The 21,408-nt window shown below is 31.7% G+C and overlaps 1 protein-coding gene across 1 annotated transcript in view; it reads right to left on the bottom strand.

Moving 5' to 3' along the window:
- Positions 1–21,408, bottom strand: part of CSMD3 (CUB and Sushi multiple domains 3) — a 1,005,898-nt gene that overhangs the window by 336,315 nt on the left and 648,175 nt on the right. Inside the window, exons 20-22 of the mRNA XM_039853604.1 lie at positions 19,873–19,989; positions 14,165–14,380; positions 12,363–12,551 (exon numbers count right to left, since the gene is read on the bottom strand). Coding sequence (XP_039709538.1) covers positions 12,363–12,551; positions 14,165–14,380; positions 19,873–19,989 — 522 coding nt within the window. The remainder of the gene's footprint in view (positions 1–12,362; positions 12,552–14,164; positions 14,381–19,872; positions 19,990–21,408) is intronic.

Here is a 21,408-nt window from a genome sequence, read left to right as displayed (position 1 = left end):
AAAAAAAAAAAAAGACTAAGCCTGAATATATATCCTGAAATATAATATCCAAATATAAGCCTGAAACTTGATTTGAATCGTATTTTGGAAAAAAAGAAAAGCTATAAAAAAATCTTTTGGAGGAAAATTTATGGAAATTTGACTAGGACTGGGTTTTAAATAATGTCAGGTGTGATAATGGTATTACAATTATGTAGGAGAATGGCATTATTTTTAGAAATGGGTATTCAAATATTCTGGGGTGAAATATCTGATACCTGCAATGTATTTTTGAACGTTGCAGAAAAAATAATTGAAAACAAATATGGAAAGAGTTCAAGAATTGTTAAATCTCGATGGTATCTAAATGGACATCCTATTATTTTGTGTTTGGAGCATACTTTAAAAATTTTAGCATTAAAAGTTGGGGGAAAAAACTCTCTTGATCCAACATTCCCCTCCAGCTACCACTTTATTACACAGATCTTTTCAGCAAAACTCCTCAGAGGAGTTGTCTAGATTCATTCTGTAATTCTCCTCTTATTTTCTCAAACTTTCACCCTGTCACGTCACTGCAACTGCATTTGAGAAGCTCACCAGTGACTTCAACATTGCTGTGCATATTCACACTCCTCCTGGTACTTAACCTGTCCACAGCCTTTGGGGTAGGGATCACTTCTTCTCCACCAAAATCTTCACTTAGCTTCTAGGACATCAGTTTCTACTTGTTTTTCTCCTACATTCCAAAATCCTTCTTTTCAGTCTCCTTTGCTGGTTCTTTTTTTAATCTCCCACATTTCTAAACATTGGCAAGGCCCAGGGCTTGGCTTCTTTTCAGGCTACACTTATTCCCTTGCTTATCTCATCCAATCTCATGGCTTTCAATTAGCATCTATATGATGAAAACCTGTAAATTTTTTCTCAGCCTGGACCTCTCCCATGATTTCCAGATTGTGTATTCATTTGGAATCCTCCTCTGTCTGGAGCTGGAGACCCTGGCATCAGAGTAGTATTTCTTCTTTTTCTCTCTATGTGGTATACTCAAGAGGAGGTTAGTTCTTGGAACAGTCTGAGATCTGGCTATGATATAAAAGTAGTAGAAGAGCATAAATAAGAGGGGTTCTGTGAATTCTGCTTGGGAAGCCAAGAATCTGCCTCTGAATTAGAGATATTTTACTGAATTAGAGATATTTTACTAAGATCCAGTAGGATCTTACTAGGCAATAACTGCTGTTGCATGTAACTTGAAGAAATGAAGGAGGAGTTTGTAATTAAACATTCTGAAGATCTCTAGCACAAATATTCTTTAGTTTTTAAAATTTCTCCCTCCTCTCCAATTTTACTGCTCTGCTCCATGAACTTATATATAGGATACTAGAACTCCTTCCACCTGGATTTCCTTAAATTCAGTAGAGCATACCAAAGCTAGAGAAACCCAGATCCTCATCCATACATGTAAATATCTGAAAGATCTTGAAAAATGTAAATTTTACCATATTATTCCTAGCCTAAAACATCTTACTGGGTATCTGTTACTCCGTAACATAGTATACAAGATTATTATTCAAACTCTGACTCTCATTTTGTCCACCTCATGTGCTATAGCACCAAGCAGTGACGACTGTTGTGTTTTCAGCTTCAGGTTTCTCGAAGATAGAGTAGACTTTCTAATTTGGTCTGTATGTAAAAGAAGGAATTTAAACTCATTCTTTTCTGAATTCATGCTGAATAAGCAGGACCTCTTTATAACAATGTAAAAGTCAGGCAATGACACATTGTGTTATTTTGTGCAGGGGACTACTTAAGTAACTTTTCTATGCCTCATTGGTCTCATCTGTAAAATAGAAATTATGATACTTTTCTACAACATACTTGCTAAGAAGATTGAATGTATATGTAATTCATTTAGCACAGTGCCTGGCCATAGTAAAAACTCAATAAATTTAAACATTTAAAAAAAAATTGTAGCTCTATTTTACAAATGAGGATCGGAGGACTTAAATATCTTGTCCAACATATTATAACAACTAAATTGTGAAGCCATGATTTGAAGCTACAGTGTCTTTTCCCCAAGTCCAGATACTGTACCCTTTGAAATATTAGAGTTGCCACTTATTAATATATCAATTCTAATAAAATATATACAAAGACTTCTGAACAACACAGAAAATTACATGAAATAAAAACTATCATTGTAGGAAATGTGGCCTTCATAAATCGATTGAAAAGCAGAAAAAAGAAAATGTTCGCTTCACATTGACCATACCTATAATTGAACAGGGACACAAAAAAGAGTGAACCCAGAACAGATTTTGTAGACACATTAAGTTTACCTATTTGACTTACGTTGTTATATCCTTTGCCTATGGAGCCTCCTCCTCCTTTTTCTATTTGGCAAAATCTAGCTTGTTTTTACAAATATATCATTTTTGAAAGGCTGTTCCCTATCTTCCCAGAAAAAAACATTGTTATCCTTCTCTGTTATGTTATATTTTTCATTCTCATCTCATGATGTCATAATTAATCTTAGGTATTTATTTCCCCTTATAACAGAGTAGGAGATCCTTGCTGAGATAGTATGCTTATATTTTCACCTTTGTCATCCAACTCAGTGCTCACTAAATGTTTGTTAAATTGTAGTGATTTAATTTGGGGTGGGGGGGGAGTGGTTGGTACATTAGATAAATATATAAAACCTATCAATATGTCCTAATAAAATAATTGCGAACATCTAATTAATTTTGTTATATCACCATCATCTAGCACAACATGCCAAACATGTTGTCCTTCTAAGTTTGATAAGTTAAAAGATGACTGACTGAATGAATGAATGAATACTAAATTTCAAACGGCCGAGTTTAAAGTGTCCCAAAGCTAAAATGTCAGAGAGCTTAATGAGAAAACCCTGATCCATTAATATAAACAACATTTCTTTTGGAGAGTGAAGAGGGCATGTTCTTAAGAAAGAAAACACCAAACGATAGATATTAAAGTTTTTGAAAGTGTTCAATTTTATATCATCACTCATGTATAAAGAAAAGGATAATTCTAACCCTTACTAGATCATATCACAATGTTCATTGAAATTTGATTCTTGTTATTTTCATTACTATTTCTATGGAAAACACATATAACTTGAATAAAAAGTTTCTTAAAAGCCTTTTAAAATCTGGAATAAATTGAATATCATAGAAACACTTATCCTAAAAATTAAGTTAATAACTTGAAGGAAACTATTTTTGGCAAATTCTATAATTTTATTTTTAGTCCTCCAAACATTTTCATCTCTCCCTGAAAATAAAAACAAATAATGTTCATAGAATGGCAATATGCTTTTCAAAATTCATGCAACTTAAATATGTGGCATTATTACAACCCTGGAAAAATTCAAACAAAGTATGAACAAAAGAATATGGACTATGAGGTTTGGAAGATATATAAATCTATACTTAGTACCTGTGACACTCAATGTGAATCATTTCACCTCTCTGAGCAATGCTTTCTCAATATGAAAAGTGAAAATATTAATACTCACCTAATAAGATCATCGTAAGGGGTAAATAGAAAAAAAAACTTATAGCCAGGCATGCTGCCATGTACATGATGAGCACTGACAATGTTATATCTCTTCTCTTCTCCATTATAGCTCTTTTGTCAGACTACTAAATGGCTGAAAATTCTTCAAAGACGTGATCTCTATATCTAGGGTGTTTAGTTTCAACTAACCAAAAACTGACAAATCTCCCTATGCTCATAAAGCCTCAACGATTTGCATGTCATCTTTATTCCTGCTTGATTTTCTTCAGGTATTTCTTTGTACATTTCATTGATTTTACTTTAATGAGAAAGGCATTGTGAGATCAATAAATAAAATATAATCAAATGAGGACGTTTCAGAGGAAGGGATCAGGAAAACGAAAGTAAGGAAACAAAACATGATGGAGCCAGTGATGACACATTTCAATTGTACCTGAGACAAAAATCTATAACGGCATATTGATGTTTTCCAAGGTGACAAGAAAATGTGGATTGCAAGGAACCTCACTCTAATATTATTCTCTTCCTCAGTGGATATCAACCTTTTGTTTTAAGTCCACATACCTGAGGGTAATACACAACATCATTAGTGATCACAGCTGACTACTGCAGTGATCTTGTTTGCTGGGGAAGAATGCTTGGGTTGCAGGTAGGTAGGAGAGGAGAGGATCTGAGCAGGAAAGTGGTGGGGGTTTGTAGTTTTATATAATTTGCTAATAGTTTTTATTTGTCCTCATTTAGAAGGAAGAAGGCAGATGTCTTTTCAATTACCATGGATTAAATCTCAAATGAACATGTTATTAGACGAAAAAGGAATTTGGCATAAGGTGGCCTGTGGAGCCTAGACCATACATAATCCGAGAATTTTTCTACACATTTTCAAAGTAGAAAAAGGTTTTCTTTGACAAACAGGAAATACTGACATGGTGGTAAAACATTGTATAGTGTGTTACACAGGTAAAGAACATCAAGTGGTTTCAAATACCATGGTTGAAAGAGTGGAAATTATCTCATATTATCAGAAAAATAAAACAATGTTTGGAGGAAAAAAAAGAATCAAAATTTCTGTTAGAAAATAGTGATCAGATTCAGTTGAGAGTCCAATTTTACATGATAGGAAAAGTTTGATATTTTATGCCTGCACGATTCTGTAGCCAAGTGTAACAAAACATTAACTAGTGCAAATTCAGATAGGTATAGTAAAATGCATGAAATAAAAACTATCCATCACCTTTTGAAACAGAGTCCTTGTAGACTGATTAAAATATATGAAGAGAAAAATGTTACCTACACATTGAGCATACCAATAACTGAACTGGGAGTCAAACAGAGCTACAAAGAGAGCACTGAGCTATAATGTGGACATGTAAAAAAAATGGCTTATACTGAGAAATTTAGTTTGTGGGAGGTTCAATAATTCCATAACTCCTTTTTTCTAAAATACCTGCTTGAAGGGCAATATTTAAATTTTTCAAATAATTTCCTAAAGCTCTATGTTCATTTTCCTCTGTGTTTTCTCAGCAATTTACCTTGACATTTTTTATGATTACCAAGGCTATTGTTTATTTAAAAAAATCACACTCTCTCATACCTGACCTACACGTCCCTTCTTGATTCTGGATTTAACTTAGGATGCTTATTTTATAACATTATATTATTTCCATGGCAACTGTTGGTATAATAAACAAAGAAGGATGACTTCAGCTGCTTTATCCTGCAGTGAAAGATCTGGATTTGAGATTGATAAGCTTGAGCTGAAGAGAAAACAGCTAAAAACAGAAATAATGATGAAAAAAATAAAATTCATTTTATTGCATGTCCTTGGTTAGGGGCTGAATGTATTTACTAGGCAGAATAATCACAGTCCTACTCTCCTGGACTCACCCTAAACCTAACCCCATTAGTGCTGCTGAATTTTAAGGCTACCTGGATCCTTAGTACAATGCACTGTTACTAACTGATAGTTCTAATCTGTTCCGATGTTCTTTTGTCTGCTTTCAAAGCCCTACGTTTATTTGAATATATCTTAGCTAAGTGTATTACCACATGACAAACAAAACCATTTATTAGAAATCAACCTCTGTACTGACATACATATTTTGGGGTATTATTTTCAGTATTATAAGGCTGAAATGAGAAAAAAATGGTATATACATTATACAGTAATGAATAGACACATGGACTTTATAAAAACATAGAATTAGAAGTAGTAATTTTAAAATCTATTTGCCTAATGTGACAATGACCTTTCTTCTTAGTTTCAAAAGGCTTTTAGGTACTGTTGGTCTATTGCAACTTCAATTAAATCCTACCCTCTCCTGAGACACGGCATCAAAATCTAATTCAGTTACAAGTAGTAATAACATTTAATTATCTCCTCTAGTTATGTATGCTGCCAAATGATAGTATTTCCTGAGAGCCACAGATGTCACTGTTGTGAGCAAGAACCAGTCTGGGAATATGTACAGAATATCAGAACCACACTGGCTTACTTAACACTTTTATTCTTTATGTCTCACAATTGAATATAGCGAAAATTTGCTCCCAATATAACCTGCTTCGAATAAAAATACTGTTAATTTATTCTCCTAGGGAAAATTACTTAATCTTCCCATGCCTCAGTGTCCTTATTTCATAAGACCACACCAGGCATATAGTAAACACACAGCAAATATAAGCTTTTATTATTATCTCAGGTAAAATATCTCTTTTCAGTCACTAATATGTACTAGGGACCAGTCACCTTCCATTTAGTAAAGATATATAAAGCTAAAAGCCAAAATTAGTTTGTCAAATGACAAAGTTGATGAACTGCATGCTTTCAAAATTGATATTACCACATTTATTTTTCTTTAAAACAATACTTATAACTCTAATCACTTCCCTTTTTTGCAGCATATTTTCCAATGTGCCTAGGTTAAGTTTATTAGACACAGATGAAAGAAGAGTATTTCTGAATTTGGGCATATTCTCCACAGGACCAGGAAGCAGTCATTCAGAGACTGCAGAGAGAGCAAGTTTCTTTGGTATTTTTGTAATTCTTTCTGGTGCGAGACCCTCACTATTGCAATATCTTCAACGACATGACCCTGAAGCATGGATATCAACAAATATTCCACTTTTTGCACCTGCTCTGTAACTCAACTCTTTAAAGATTTCTCTATCCCCTTTATAATCTGAAAATTAACTCTATTCCAAGTAGCAGGCAAATTTTGGCTTGCAACAAGATTTATAGTCAGAGCACGAGGTCATGTATGGGGAAAAAGGTGTTTTTAGGAGTCTGCTATTTTAAGTCATCATAAAATTTTAAAACATTTTGTCCAAAGAAATTTGAAACTATTAACAACAGATCATTTCAATGAAAGTATCCTGTGAGTAAATCCCTCTATGGATAGGTCTACTCTGATTAACTTGGTTTATTATGATCACATGGTAAATTAGCTTTATACTGTCTTATGCTCAGAATGAGCTTCTGTGACATGCTAAAGTTAATGGTGGACACACAGGAAGCACAAAGATAACTAAGATCCAGCCTCCACCTTCAAGGAGCTCATAGCCATCAGATAAAACAGCATGTATTCACTTGTCACCTACAGTATAATAAAGTTTAGAAGCTTATCTACTAATAAACTCGTTATATTATAAAAGGCTCTCAATTAATCCATCTGTTTAAAAATCCAAAATTAATGAGAAGAGTTTAGGCTCATAGTCCTCAATGCAGTTCCGTTAAATGGGAAATGTGCACTGATTCTTCATATTCCGAATACTCAATTTCTACCAGGGACTCTTTTTGTCTCCTTCATTTTTTTTTTAATTTTTAATATTTTTTTCATTTTAGATTAGTTTTAGATTTATAGAGAAATTACAATGATAGTACAGAGAGCCCTCATATATGCTATACCCTATTTCCCCTATTAACATTTATTTTTAAACTAAATAATAAATACTGATCAGCATATATCATCTAAAAAGTCATAAAGGTGAGAAAGATACATAGATGTGCCATGTAGTTTTCATTTTTTTATTTGATTTATGATTAAAGCAAGATGTTGTTATTTGTCTAAAGTCAGATAAAAAATTAATAATACATAAAATTAGAAACAGAATTAAATGTGTTAAATGGGGGACTTCGAGGATGAATGGATTAATGTTTTTAAAATGACATCAAAATGTGTGGGCTTCTTAAATGTGTAGAATCCTGCCTAAAAACAAATCATTACTAATATTTAACTTTCAAATCTATTTCCAGACATCCCTTTCATTAGCTCCTTGTTTATATGCAGCATGACCTGGCTTGGTTTCTGGTTTATTTGGAGGCTGAGTGAAGGCATGCAAGCTTTTTCTTGATTTCAAAATATTACAATGGAAATGCTGGTGCTTTTGTAATGTGAACTTCACAAAAGGAAATCAGGTACTTATTTCTTGAACAAAAACAAGACAGTGTTTCTTATTTTAAAAGTAATCAACTTTCTTAGCCTTTTTTGTGTTGCAGTTGTTTTTCTTTTGGCTTTTTGGTTGCCACTTAAAAAGGTGACCAGATATTCATTTCCATAGAAACACGGCTCTCCAGGACAATCACTTAAACATAAAGAATCTTTACTAAAATATCATTTTACTTGTTAATTATATTTCTTTTCCAAAATGTAAAACAATAATACATATGTATTTTTTAAAGGTAAAACTTTTAGCTTCATCTCTAAGTAGTAAATGAAATTATATATGAGAATTACTTAGCTGCTGATAGAACCTTCAAACTTTTTTATCTCCTTCTCTCTTCTACTCTTTCCTCTCCTGCTGGTTTGTGAAAATCACTTCTCACTGCAATCTTACATTGTGACTCTCAGGAAAATTAAATATATAGCATTGGAGACAGTTGCAGCACATTTGGAAAAGGGACTGAAGTTTGCTGTGCAAGAGTCATGTGTTGTGCAGTGCATTAAGTGATTTATACGTCCTTCAATGCTTAGATCTATAAGCTATCTTGCATCACGAATGTGATTATTCACATTTTACTTTTGAGGAAACTTGGCAGGGAAAAGATCTGAACCACTTCCCAAAGGTCACACAGCTTAGAAAACCCTGGAGTGTAAATATGAGCTATGTGCCTGATATAGACACTACTACTTAGGGAGAAGAATTTCTGCTTCTGAGAGGGAGGTATGCTCTTGACTTCTATCAAGATTCTTTGCCTGCCTCTATAAATCTGCCTGTACGTAAGTAACTCTGGATAACTGAGTTGTGGCTGAAGAAGTTTTCCCCAGATGAAACAGAGGACAGTATAAGGAATTATCTGAAGCCATAAGTCAACTATTATTAAGGCCAGATTTCCTCCCAACTTTTTGAAGCTTTCAGTAAAAGACAAAGGTGCGTCACTGAACCAAGCACAATCCTGGGGCTCAGAATATGATGACAGTCAAGGCTCTGTCCCTAAGTCTGTGTGCAACCTTGAGTTTTTTATAGACATTGTGTCTTCACAGATAGCTATGCTAAACCTACATTCATAGCACTGGAAGATTTTTGGGATGAGATACTACATGATATAATCCATTATAGAGTGTACAGACTATAATATGGTATTATTATATTTTAATCTTTGTTGATATACCACCTTAAAATGTAAACACAGAGGTTACTCAGAAAATTGCTTAAACAAAAATGTTACTCATTACCCATCTAACATCCAGAAGTAAGATAATTTTGACCAAATTCTACCAACAGACACTTAAAGACATCAACCAACTTATACACTAAACTGAATCAAAATTAAACACGCATAAACAAAGAAAAATGAACAAAAAAGTAAGTTTCCAAAATTAGCTTTAACAGTTGCCTTACTGTCAGATAACTTCTTATATAATCTATGTATACATAAGTCATTTTAGTAAATGTTGGTATTAGTTTTACCCTTGATAAAATTTAAAACCTCATCTGTTATTTGCTCTGGGAATGTCTCCACCATTTGCAACCTATGCCAAGGAAAGATCATCAGATTCCAAATAACTAAAACAGAGGCAAACTTGAAATACAACCTACTTGTAATTTCACCATTATAACATAAGTTTCCTATGAGGCTGGCTAAGCTGACTAAATAGTGGTTTTTAAGCTAATATGGAATGAAAAATTGGCATTAGAGATATATGAAATAAAATGTATAAAGAATCTAAGAAGAAATAAAACTTGCCCAAATAAACTCACATTGCTAAAATTGGGTCTGTTCATATGAATAGTTATAAGCCATGTGCATTTTATATGACCAAAGACTGTGAACTTTAAAAAGATAACAAAATAGAAAAAAAAAATATATATATATATTAATATAAAAAAATGTATCTGTATATGGAATCAGAAATCCAGAAACATTTGTTTTAAATCATAGGCAAAGTAATGAAAATTTTGTTTTTAAAAATTAGAGAAGTAAAATTTTTAGTCATTTTATCTAAGAATTATTTTTCTTCATTTTATAACTTCAATGTATACCTGCAGCGGAATTTATTAAGGTCAACAGACTTAATTTTAAATTTCAATAAGCTTAAAAGCAAGCACAGCTAATTTGAAATGGTGGAAAAATTCCCACTAATTTTGCTTTCCAAATTTGCCCCCAGTGTGATTTTATTTCATCCTTCCCATTGAAGATTTAGGCACGAATAAAGCTATTCTAAACAAACAAACAAACAAAAAACACAATAAAACAAAACTAACTTCAAATTACTTTTTTTACAAAGTCAGGTTTTCATAAATCCATTGTAAATCTTAAAAATATACATGCAAGAATTTGTTCACAGCCTGTGTAACCACTTGGTATGTATGTGGTACCTTGGGCAAAAAATATCAGTTAACTCTGTATGACTTAGAGTCCTTTGAGATTCACCTTTCCTTAGACCATTTTGAGATACAACCATTTGTGGGGAAAAGTTGGGTTTTCAAATGAGAAAGACTGCATACAAATCATGGTTCTGCTACTTACAACCTTCACGATTTTGAGCAAGTTATTTAATTCTAAGGCTCGGGTTCTTCTGATGAAAAATGAGAGGAATAATAACAGGATTGTAGTAAGGAATAAATCTGATAATATATGAAAGGGCCTACTAGAACCTCATAGTGTTTTATGAAATGCAATTAATTTCTTACTATAATTGGTATTATAAAGTAGATTGATGGGCTGGACAGAAAGCAGATTATACTCAAAATAAGAGTTTTAATAACATCTAAATTCTAAATCCTTCCTATGTTCTAGAGAGTGTACTAACTGTCTCACTGGCATAGCTAATCTCTTGTAATTCCAACTCTTAACAATGAATTAGGTGCTACTCTTGTAACCATTTTGCAGATGAGAAAAATGAAGTTTAGAAAAGTATATTAACCTAATATCAAATGACTAGGACGTAAACCCAGGCACTCTGCAGCCCTTACTTGGACTATTTCCAAGGTTCTCATTAATTGGGCTTCGAAAATATTCATATCAAACAAAAATGGAATGGAGGCAATCTAATAATTAGGGGAATTCCAAATCTGGCAGTAGGGAAAAACAAAAACAAAAACAAAACAGGAGGATTGCACCTTACGGAGCTTCCTGGAAAAGATGTTTTGAGACTGAGCATCACTTTCCAGCTTTAAGCATCTATAATTTCTTATGTCATTTCTATAAAAGCGTGTGATTTTTTCTGAAAAGAAGTTTCATCTGTTACATATCAACTTATCTGTTACATAACTCATATGGTCTGTGAAAACAATTTCATCACTATGAAAGCTTTCAGACCCACTTTAACCTAGATCATTTTTCGACTTGATTTGGGGATCTACAGGAAGTGGACAATATATTGAAAAAGACACAGAAGGTATCCTCTTCATTTAATTTTCATCTGAGGCCTCCATAGAAAAGGACAAGTTCTTGAACCACAGATCAAAAACTTATCTAATTGCCTGATTTTATAACATATTATAATTTACAGATCTGTGACCCGCAATTAAATTTATTAATTATAAATTACATGCTTTTGAGTTTTAATAGCTTTATAAAATAATTATAAAATGACTATGTGCATCTTGTTCTATCATAAAAATAAGTACTGATAACCCCTGAATAGCTGATGATCTAAAGAAATTCTTGCCTCTCTATTTCCTAATTTAAATAGGGAATGACTTAATTCCTAATAAAAAAAATCCCTTCATTTTCTCTACAAATTTCCAAGGGTTGAGATGTTGGAGCCAAACTTTCAATACTTTAATTATGGCTATTCTTTCAATACTTTAATTATTGCTATTCAAATAAATTGCCATGTTAATATTAAATAATAGATTATATAAATTGTACATATCGAGTCAATACCCACGTTGATTGCCCTTAAATTATCTTATTATTTGACACATTTTTCCTTGTAATCATCTTTCATTCATGTTAATTTTAAATTATAAAATATTGTCATAACTTCAATTACAAGTCATGGAAGATCATCTATCAACAGAACATAAAAATTTTTGGTAAGCTCTCTATGATTCATTCTACTGATCATCTATCATCTATCTATCTATCTATCTATCTATCTATCTATCTATCTATCTATCATCTATCTACCTACCAATCTATCTAGCACCATCATCTATCCATCTTTCTATTCATTCCTTATCCTATCATCTGAAAACAAATTTAGAAGCATGGTTGCCTGAATGGAGAAGTTGAGAAGTTAACTGAGGTATCCCAGATTGCCAAGTGGAAAACAAAATTGAAATAACTAATATGAAATAAATGAAGAAATTCAACAGATTATAAAAAACGAAGGGTGTATAACCATGCAACTCCATGAACAGTGACTACACATACAAGCAAATGAAAGCAGCTGACCACGTACCCACACACCTTGGCAGAGGTGCACTCCACACTCGCCGGCCACCACCAAGACAGATGATCTCTGATGTCCCTTCCAGTCGATAACCTGATGAGCATGAGAAGGTCAGAGTGTCACCAACCCCAAAGTTGGACCCAATTCTGTTACCATATTGAGGAATTCCTGGATCTTCGCAAGGTTCGAGGTTATATTCTGTAAATTAAGTAGAGAAGAGGATGACAATTATGATAGTAGTAGTCGCTTTTAGGGTATATTCTTACTGTTTGCAAACTGAATGCTTTTAAGATCTAGTCATATATTTAAAAAGTGACTATATGTATCATTACAGAAAAATGCAAATGGCATACATGATTTTCTTCTTTTGCTAAAGATCTAACAACTTAATGAATGCTTTCGTGTGGGAAATTCAATATAGAAGAGAAAATGTCACCTTCTCAGTGATAAATTTAAAATGTAGCTGTTTATCTCATATTCTGTCTTCTGAATTAAAAACATTGCCATTTAATACATTTTGACTTATAATAATGGCATAATAGATGTATACTTTCAAACAACATAACATTTGGAATGAAACCGTTTGCACTTTGAAAATGCATTTCACTTAATGGTTTTAGTCTAAATGACAAAGGCTCTTTTGCCTCTAGTATACAAGTTCAATAAATCTATATTTTAAAAAACACCTGACTTAGGATGCAAAGGTTTCTGTAAGACTGAAGTGCTCACACATTGAAAATTTTTATATTACAGATATGTACAAGAAAATTCCCTGGAGCAATGAAAATGAACAGCTTATACTCTTTAGAGTATGAGAGAGTTGATTAAACAACAATATTATAATTTATAATAATAAATTTATTATAATTTATCCTGAGAAAAAGTAGCTTATCTAAAAATTTTCCCAGGTATGCACTTATGATATAATTGCAATGGAGAGCAAGATAAATTGTTCATGTTGATGAGCTATTATTACATTGCTTAAAAAATTTATTTGGACATACTTTTAATATTCTAGTTTAAAATTGTTTATGCTCATTTATTATTCATTATGGAATACCTAAATTACATAAGACAAGTATTTCTATATGAATACTAGAATAATAGTTGAAGAACAAGGTCTGCATCTGTATGATGTTTATGTATATTTATAATATTACAATTTTAACATTAGCAAGTTGACATAAAATTTACTTATTGTTTCTTTATTAAGAAATAACTAATTTTCTCACTATTCCATTTAACTAGAGAGTAGAACTCTAACTGATGGGAATACATTTTATTCATTTTGGTCTTATAAATTTTATTTTCTTAAATCCAAGTCATAATGTTGCCTATATATGAGGTATTCTGGAGTAAAAGAATGACCACATTAATTTATTTCTAGATCATCTAGTTTCAAATGAATAAATTAAGTTTATCTGAATCTTAGCCTGTAAACTACGTCTTTTCTAAGATACATACAACTAGAATATCACCGGTTTAATTTACATTTCATTTTTGTCTAATTGAAACTTTAAAATATATATTTGAATTTCCATTTTAAGCTCACTAGGCATTTTAACTAGTTTTGCCTTATTTTAGAATTCTGCAGGAGGGCAAGTTAAAAAATGTAATAATGTACTTTTAGTGGATATTAAGGAATTTATTTCTTCAAGGTATTTCAAACTTTTCTTAAAAAATTGTTGACAGCTATTTCTTTGCTGTTTATCTTCTTTTCTGTTATTTTGCTTTCTCTGTTTTGTCATACATAAGTTATGATCATCCTTTTAAAAACCAAAAGAGCTCTTTCCATTTGTCTATTTTCTTACCAGCAAATGTAATATTGAACCCTTCATATGATATTGAAAAATCTGAAATGAAGCGCAACTGAGCCCTGAAATTTCCATAGAGACCAGCATTGATTGTTGAAGGAAGTTCTGAACCGGTCAGGCGTGCCAAGGGTTGAGTAAAACTACCATTCTCTGTGATAAGCAGGTAGTCATGATGGTCTTCCAAATGAAAGGTATGAAAGTTGAACTGCACACCTATTAAGAAAAACAAGAAAATTAGATTCACAAACTATATCGGTAAAACACAGTTACCAAACTAACAAAAACCAGGACTCTCCTTATAATTAAATTCTCTGACAATGAAAAGAACTGCTACAAAATATTCCAAATGTATAGGATAATATTATCTTCCCTTTTTTTTTTTTTCCTTCTTTTTAAGAGATATAGTGAGACATGTCTTGAAAACTGTTTGGAAATAAAATTTAAAAATCAATGCCTGAAAAGAAATAACCCAAGTTTTCTAAAAATTTAAAGAAAAATGTATATTCTTTATTTATAATATAAGTGCAACTTTCTAGTGAACATTTTACATGTCTCCTTTAATTCCTTCTGCAACCCCCTCAAGCAACATAGCACCCAACTTCCAAAAATGCTTAACTGTACTTTAGAAGAGAACTATAAAGCAAGTATAGGAAAAAACTATGTGTTAAACGAATATAATGACTTTCCATTTATTTGTTTTTCACATACATCAACCTGTACATATAACATAATGAAAAATGCACTATAAGTGTTCAACTCATTGAATTTTCACAAACCGAGCATACCTCTGTAAACAGCACTCAAATCAATAGATACATTACTAACACCCAGAGCTCCCATCATTCAATTTTTCTGTCACTTCACTTAGCCAAAAGTAACCACTCACTCAACTTCTAATAGCATGGATCAGTTTTACTACATTATATAAATGTTCCTGTAGTTTATACAATGGATTTATATGAGATGCACTATTTGGGGTCGGGGTTCTTTGACTTAACATTATATATGTAAAGTTCATCTCTATTTTTGTGTGTAATTTTATAGGCTTACTTTTAATGGCATATAGTATAGCATTTCATTTTGTGAATACACCACATTCATTTATCTGTTCAATAGCTGATAGTCAATGTTTGCATTTTAGAACAAATGTAGATGGTACTGCCAAGAATATTCAAGTATATCTTTTAAAGAACATGTGTGCTTATTTCTGTTGGGTAAATACTACGTCATAAGTAAATGAGTTATGGGTAAATTACATGTTTTACAAAGTAGCTATACCAATGTTAATATTTCCATTGCAGAATCTGGTTGCTCTGTATCCTCACCAATACTTGAAAATATCTGGCTTTTTCTTTTGTTCCATTCTGGTGAGTATGGTATGGCACTGCATTGTGGTCTCATGTGAGTTTTTAATGATATTGTTTAGAACACATATAAAAGGCTAATAATTACAGTTACACACACACACACACACCATACTGTAAGGTCTCAAATGAAATAATTACTACCACATTCACTTTTGCCTTGACTGATTTATCTTTCTTATTGACCTAAAAAAATCACCAAAATCTTTACTCAAAACCCCAAAAACCCAGTGTAAGTGACATTTTCTAAATATTATTCATCTACATTTTAGTTCCAAATGCTAGATATTCTTTGCAGTCCTTTTAAAAAAACAAAAAGTGATATAGAATGAGGCCAAAACAAACTGAAAAACACAAACAACAATAAGACAATGTTATTAATGAATAATGGACCAGTAATTTTTATTTGGAAAAGATTTAAAATATACAATGATACAATTTTCAAACTCTTTTTCAAAATGTAACAGTTTATTTTTTCTCCCCAGTGGGCAAGAATATAAAACCTCTTTTAGAAGAAGTCCAGAAATTGAGTCAGTCTTTCAAATGTGCTTCAGTGAAAGTGGTAAGTGCCACCTGCCAGATGTAAATGGGATGTCAATATGGCAAGGAGAAGATGCTTTGTCATCTAGATTACCGGCTATCAAAATTTACAAAAATCATAAAACGGTAGAAATTCAGGTAAGTCAATTTGATTTCTTTTATAGAGTAAAACTAAGAAAAGCTAGTTAGATAACAGGAGAGTAGATGGACAAAAGACAAGGAAAAACTCATTAGGCATACAAGCTATATATTTTTTTTAAAATGTGTTTGTTCTGATGTGTAGTAACTTAATACGTAGAAAAATTCAAAATTCTGTTAGTGGTAGTTATAGGCCCACTGTCAAATGGTACATAGCCTTTCTAAACCTCATTTTCTCTATTTGTAAAATGGGGTTTCAGAAGGGGGGGGTCTCTTGAAGTTTAAATGAGATAATATATGGCAAAGCACTCAGCACAGTGCTTTGCAGAGGAAGTGCTAAACAACTGTTAGCTATGTTTTTTTGTTGAATGCTTCAACATGAAAGCTATTTTTTTTTTCCATGCCTCAGTCCTAACTGGCCACTTTACAAAAGGAATTTCTGTTTATCAGATTATGGTTTAAACAATTAAAGTCTGTTTCACTACTGCAAAATAATGTAAGACCTTCAAAGTTCTTCTAAAGATCAATTGATTAATTAAGAAATGATATTAAGAACCTAACTATATTCTAGGCATTATGGAATATAAAGATATAGAAGACTATAAATAACTCATAATTTAAGGGAAAAGATACATAAACTAAAATTTCAAACATTCCTCTAAGTGCTATAAAAATGATTAATACAAGTCAATACTGAAGCATAGAAATAGAGGTAACTAATTTGTCACAGGAATCAATAGAGTCTTCTGAAGGCAGTGACCTTCGAAAGTGAGCAAATTTTGTGGAGGAATAGACATTTCAGGAACAAGGACAGATAGGCAAAGACACAGTCTTAATAGAGAAATGGGTGTTTGAGGAATAGTGAGGAAAAGTCAGTAGTTTCAGTATCATGGTACCTTCTTATAAGAGTAATTATTCAAGAAGCCCAATTACAGCAATTTATGTTACAGACATATATGAAAGACTTAGGCTTAAAGGAAAAATATGAATATCTACGTTTTAGTTATTGTTATGCTATCAACTATGACTTTGAGAGTGCCATACTTACTCATATATGTATGCTTTTTCCCCATCTTTAAACTTGTAAGATTGGACTATACTTTATCTAAGGACAACCCACCTCTAAAAGTCTAAGGCTTTTTCATTTTAATGTGGATTTTTTTTCCCTCAAGGTCTCTAGTAGACTACATATAATTAGCATCTTGATTGCTATACTGTGTTTAAGGAAATCTCTTCTGGTACCATTGTAAATAAGAAGCAATGTAGTCTAAATGATATTGTAGTTAACTGAATTTGAAACTGTCAAACACTTGTATGGGTTCAAATACCTTCACCTAGTGTTAAGTGGTAAAGAGATCACTAATGGTGTGTCTGAAGTTTTTCAATATTTAGATATTTAGATTTGTCCTATCTAAGATTTTTATAAATTCCTAAAGTCTTGATGATCACAATTATTTAAGAAAAGTCTAACTATATAATGTAAATGTAAATAAAATATAAATAATTTAAAAATGATCTCACAGGTACTCGCGATAAAAGCTAATATGATAAAATATAACAGGAATATAAAAATGTGCACTAAAGAGAAAAAATTGTACAATTGGAGAATTTTAGGAATTGGGCTTAACTGTACTTTAAAGTCCCAATAATCTAAAAAAATGATTCAGTTAACTATAATCGTATGAATTAGTAGCCATGGCAGCCAAAAAGTTTAAAGCAAATAGAGGTTTCATTAATGGGAATAATTAATAGAATTAGGTGATGCCATACTGTATTTTGTTCTGGAAAAACACATTCTTTAGAATATCAATATCCCTGGATGTCAATAAGCTGAAACACATCCAAGGAAAGGCGATTAGAATGGTGACAATAATGGAAATATTTTACTATAAAGACTGAAGAAAGTGGGAGTGTTTAGTCTGGGAAGAAAAGACTGAGATAAGAGTTTGGGAGTAGTGAACATGAAAAACAGGGAGTCCACAGAACTGTGATGGTATATTTGGAAAACTTTAGGCAGGAGCAGAAATTATAGTTTGTTTGTTTAATTTATTTTCTCACTCCAGAGGGTAGAACAGGGATAACAGTTACAGAATAACTGTCAAACAATTAAAACTAAAAAAACTGAGCAAGTTTTCTTAAGACATAAGTTTCCCGTTAAGGAAAGTATCAATATCGGGCCAGTTCATCATACTTTTCTGGAACACTGTAGAAACTGGGATGCAAGATGAGAGGTTACATTATATTACCTTGATGATTTCTCTCAATTTAGAGAGAATATCCTTCACATAACTTCTGCTACACTTTGCAATAGTACTTGCAACAAACTTTGTTGGCTCAAAAAAAAAAAAAGGCATCTAAAAATCTGCATTTCTTGCCATGTAAATACAGATTTAATTAACACTTGCAACCTGTGAAGATGCAAAACCTTAAGTGTTAATTAAACCTCTATTTACATAGTAAGCAGTATGTAGCCTTCCATTTTCTTGGATAATTCAAGGAAGCTTATTTTAAACTCCATTAATCCACTGTGCATAAGAATAACAGGATGCTTTGGTTAACTTCCAGCAGAGTCCTGTATTATGGAGAACAACAAAAACCTCACTATATAAAGTATTCCAGCTTGTTCTTGTAGTTCAATACAAGATTATTCACTTTTACATTTCTTCTCAGTAATATTTAATTTCATAATAACAATCCCACTCTCAATAAAATAATGCATAATTAAAAATTTTTCAAGCTTCATTTGTGAAAACATAATGAATTCAAATGTATTAAACACAAGCTTTAATTTTTAAAATTGTAATATCATCTTCTCATTGTTAGGATTTTCTTTTAACATTTCCTATAGTAAAATCAGTAAGTATAATATAATAGTAAAAACCTACCGAACAGTAAAACGACAGAGCTAAAATAAAAACTACTTCTTTAAAGTAGTTTTATAAATGAATAAATTAACTCTTTATTAGAAAGATTAGCACATGCAGATTTTCTAGTAAATAATTTCAATCCATCTTTGCTTTTGATATATTAGGGCGACCATTTTCCCATTGTTAAGTTACTGCCTTAATAACTCACACTGTTAATTTACTAGTGTGGTTGTATTAGATGAATGAACTCTTTTAGAAACACAGAGCCTTTCATTTATTTGTTCAAGGGATATTTGAGACACAAATATTCCTAGAATGGGAATAAATTTGTATGTGTAATATAATTATAATAAATAATCAAACATTTTCAAAAACAAGTATATATAAACATGTACTTTTTGTTTTACAATTGGCTCAGCACTTCAAAGCATCTTTGTATTTTTGATATAAACTTTTGAACTTTTGAAATCAACTTCTTAACCCTATGACAAAGACAGAAGCCATTCAGTCAGAGATTTTGTTGATAAAAAAATTCCAAATAACATTAGTTGAACATATCAAAAGAAAATAAATCCCTCTCATCACCATTCTGGTAAAAATATGAGCACGTTATAATACTATAGAAAAGTAAATATAATCCCTTGTTGCAATTACTCAAATTAAATTTTGTTATAACATATTTTACTACTGGTCTGTTTTTGCTAATAAAAAAATGACATTGTAAAGGACAGTGCAATAAAAATAGATGTAATAAAAATCCAGAATATACCAATTATTATTATATGAGGCAAATTACCTTTTCCATGGGTTACATCAACAGTCCATGTACAATTCAGAGAATTTGGATAAAATTCCGGGTAACCAGGTGATAAGATTGTTCCACTAGGCCCTCTAACATCTCCTCCACATAATGCTGAAAATACAAAGAAATACGATCATATTGTCAGCCATAGTTAGAGAGGCAGAGGCTAAACAAACCTTTCTTTCCTCTCTCAAAACAGAATGAGTCTGATTTTCTTAGCTTAAGATATTTCCTGGTAGTAACAGGAATGTGTAGACTTCTTCCTATACTAGGAAATCATTTCATACATTGCAGCAGGAGAGAAGAAAAAGGTATGTAATAGCCTCTGAGAACTAATATTGGCCCCAAGAGAATGCTCAACTTTCCACATTAAATTTGAAGTACATTACTTTCCTTATACATTTCTAATAATAAGCAACATTTGCATAAACTGGTTGTAAATTAAACATGAGTAATTAATTGTTTAGTAGCTCATATTTTATTAAGCTTTAAGGAAACAAATTAATTATACAAAATTATTTCTTTTAAGTTCTAAAGAGATATTTGCCACTCTTCATAGAATTCCTTTTAAAATAGTGAAGTAAACTGAGAAAATTTTGAAGCCTGCTTCTATACTTCTACATGTCTCTGGAAAATATCATAAACAAAAGGTTTTTTTGAGTAGGTATAGATTTTTAAGTAGATATTCCACAATAAAAATAAATAAATGTTTATGAAGTGAGTTCAAAGAAATTAAAATTTGATTCAATGCTCATTTATTCTAGAAAAAATATCACAGTTTACAATATCTTCTACCACATTTAACAACCATCAGTGTTTATGATATGTTGGATAATTTTATCTGTATTAAAAATTAAAGGAAATAAAGATATAGCCAAGTAAGAATGTATATTCTAGTGGAAGCAGAAACATGTTGACTCCTTATTCTACTCCACTTGGAGGTGGCAGCTCTCTTAGACGTGGGCAAGGGCTTCTAGTAAGAACTGTGATGTGTTATATGGCCTTGTCTGCTCTGATTCTTGCTCAGCTTCCCTAGGACACCAGAAGTGTGAGTTTTGGCCTTATTCTTCCAAGTAACAATGCTGAGAAGAAGAGTTGAGGCAACCGGGTATCAAATTATCTAAGTTGTGCAGAATCTAACTGAACCATTTCTGATTAGGTTGAAAGTTCTTTAGTCGATAGTAAAAAAAAAAAAAAAAGATTAATTCAGAAAAAATCAATTTTTACTCAGAAATGTAAGTATACAGAAGATATAATTGAAATCAAAGTACTCTTTCTATATGACATAATTGATAGCAAAAAAAGGGTACTGTCCTATTTTTTAGCTGCACATTCCAAGTAGTACAGAGAATCTATAAACTGTTTAAAGGCTAAATGTATTATTTATTTATTTTTTTAGACTGCCAGTTTTTTTTTTTTCATAGTATATATAAATGTATTTTTTATACAAAATTCTTAGAATAAATATGTGGCATCACTGAGGGAAGAATAACAAATCTATAATTATACTTTCATTTTAAATAATGTTAG

The sequence above is a fragment of the Pteropus medius genome, unplaced genomic scaffold, assembly GCF_902729225.1.
Source record: "Pteropus medius unplaced genomic scaffold, Ma_sr-lr_union100, whole genome shotgun sequence".
Classification (NCBI taxonomy): domain Eukaryota; kingdom Metazoa; phylum Chordata; class Mammalia; order Chiroptera; family Pteropodidae; genus Pteropus; species Pteropus medius.
This window is presented reverse-complemented; position numbering and strand designations above follow the sequence as displayed.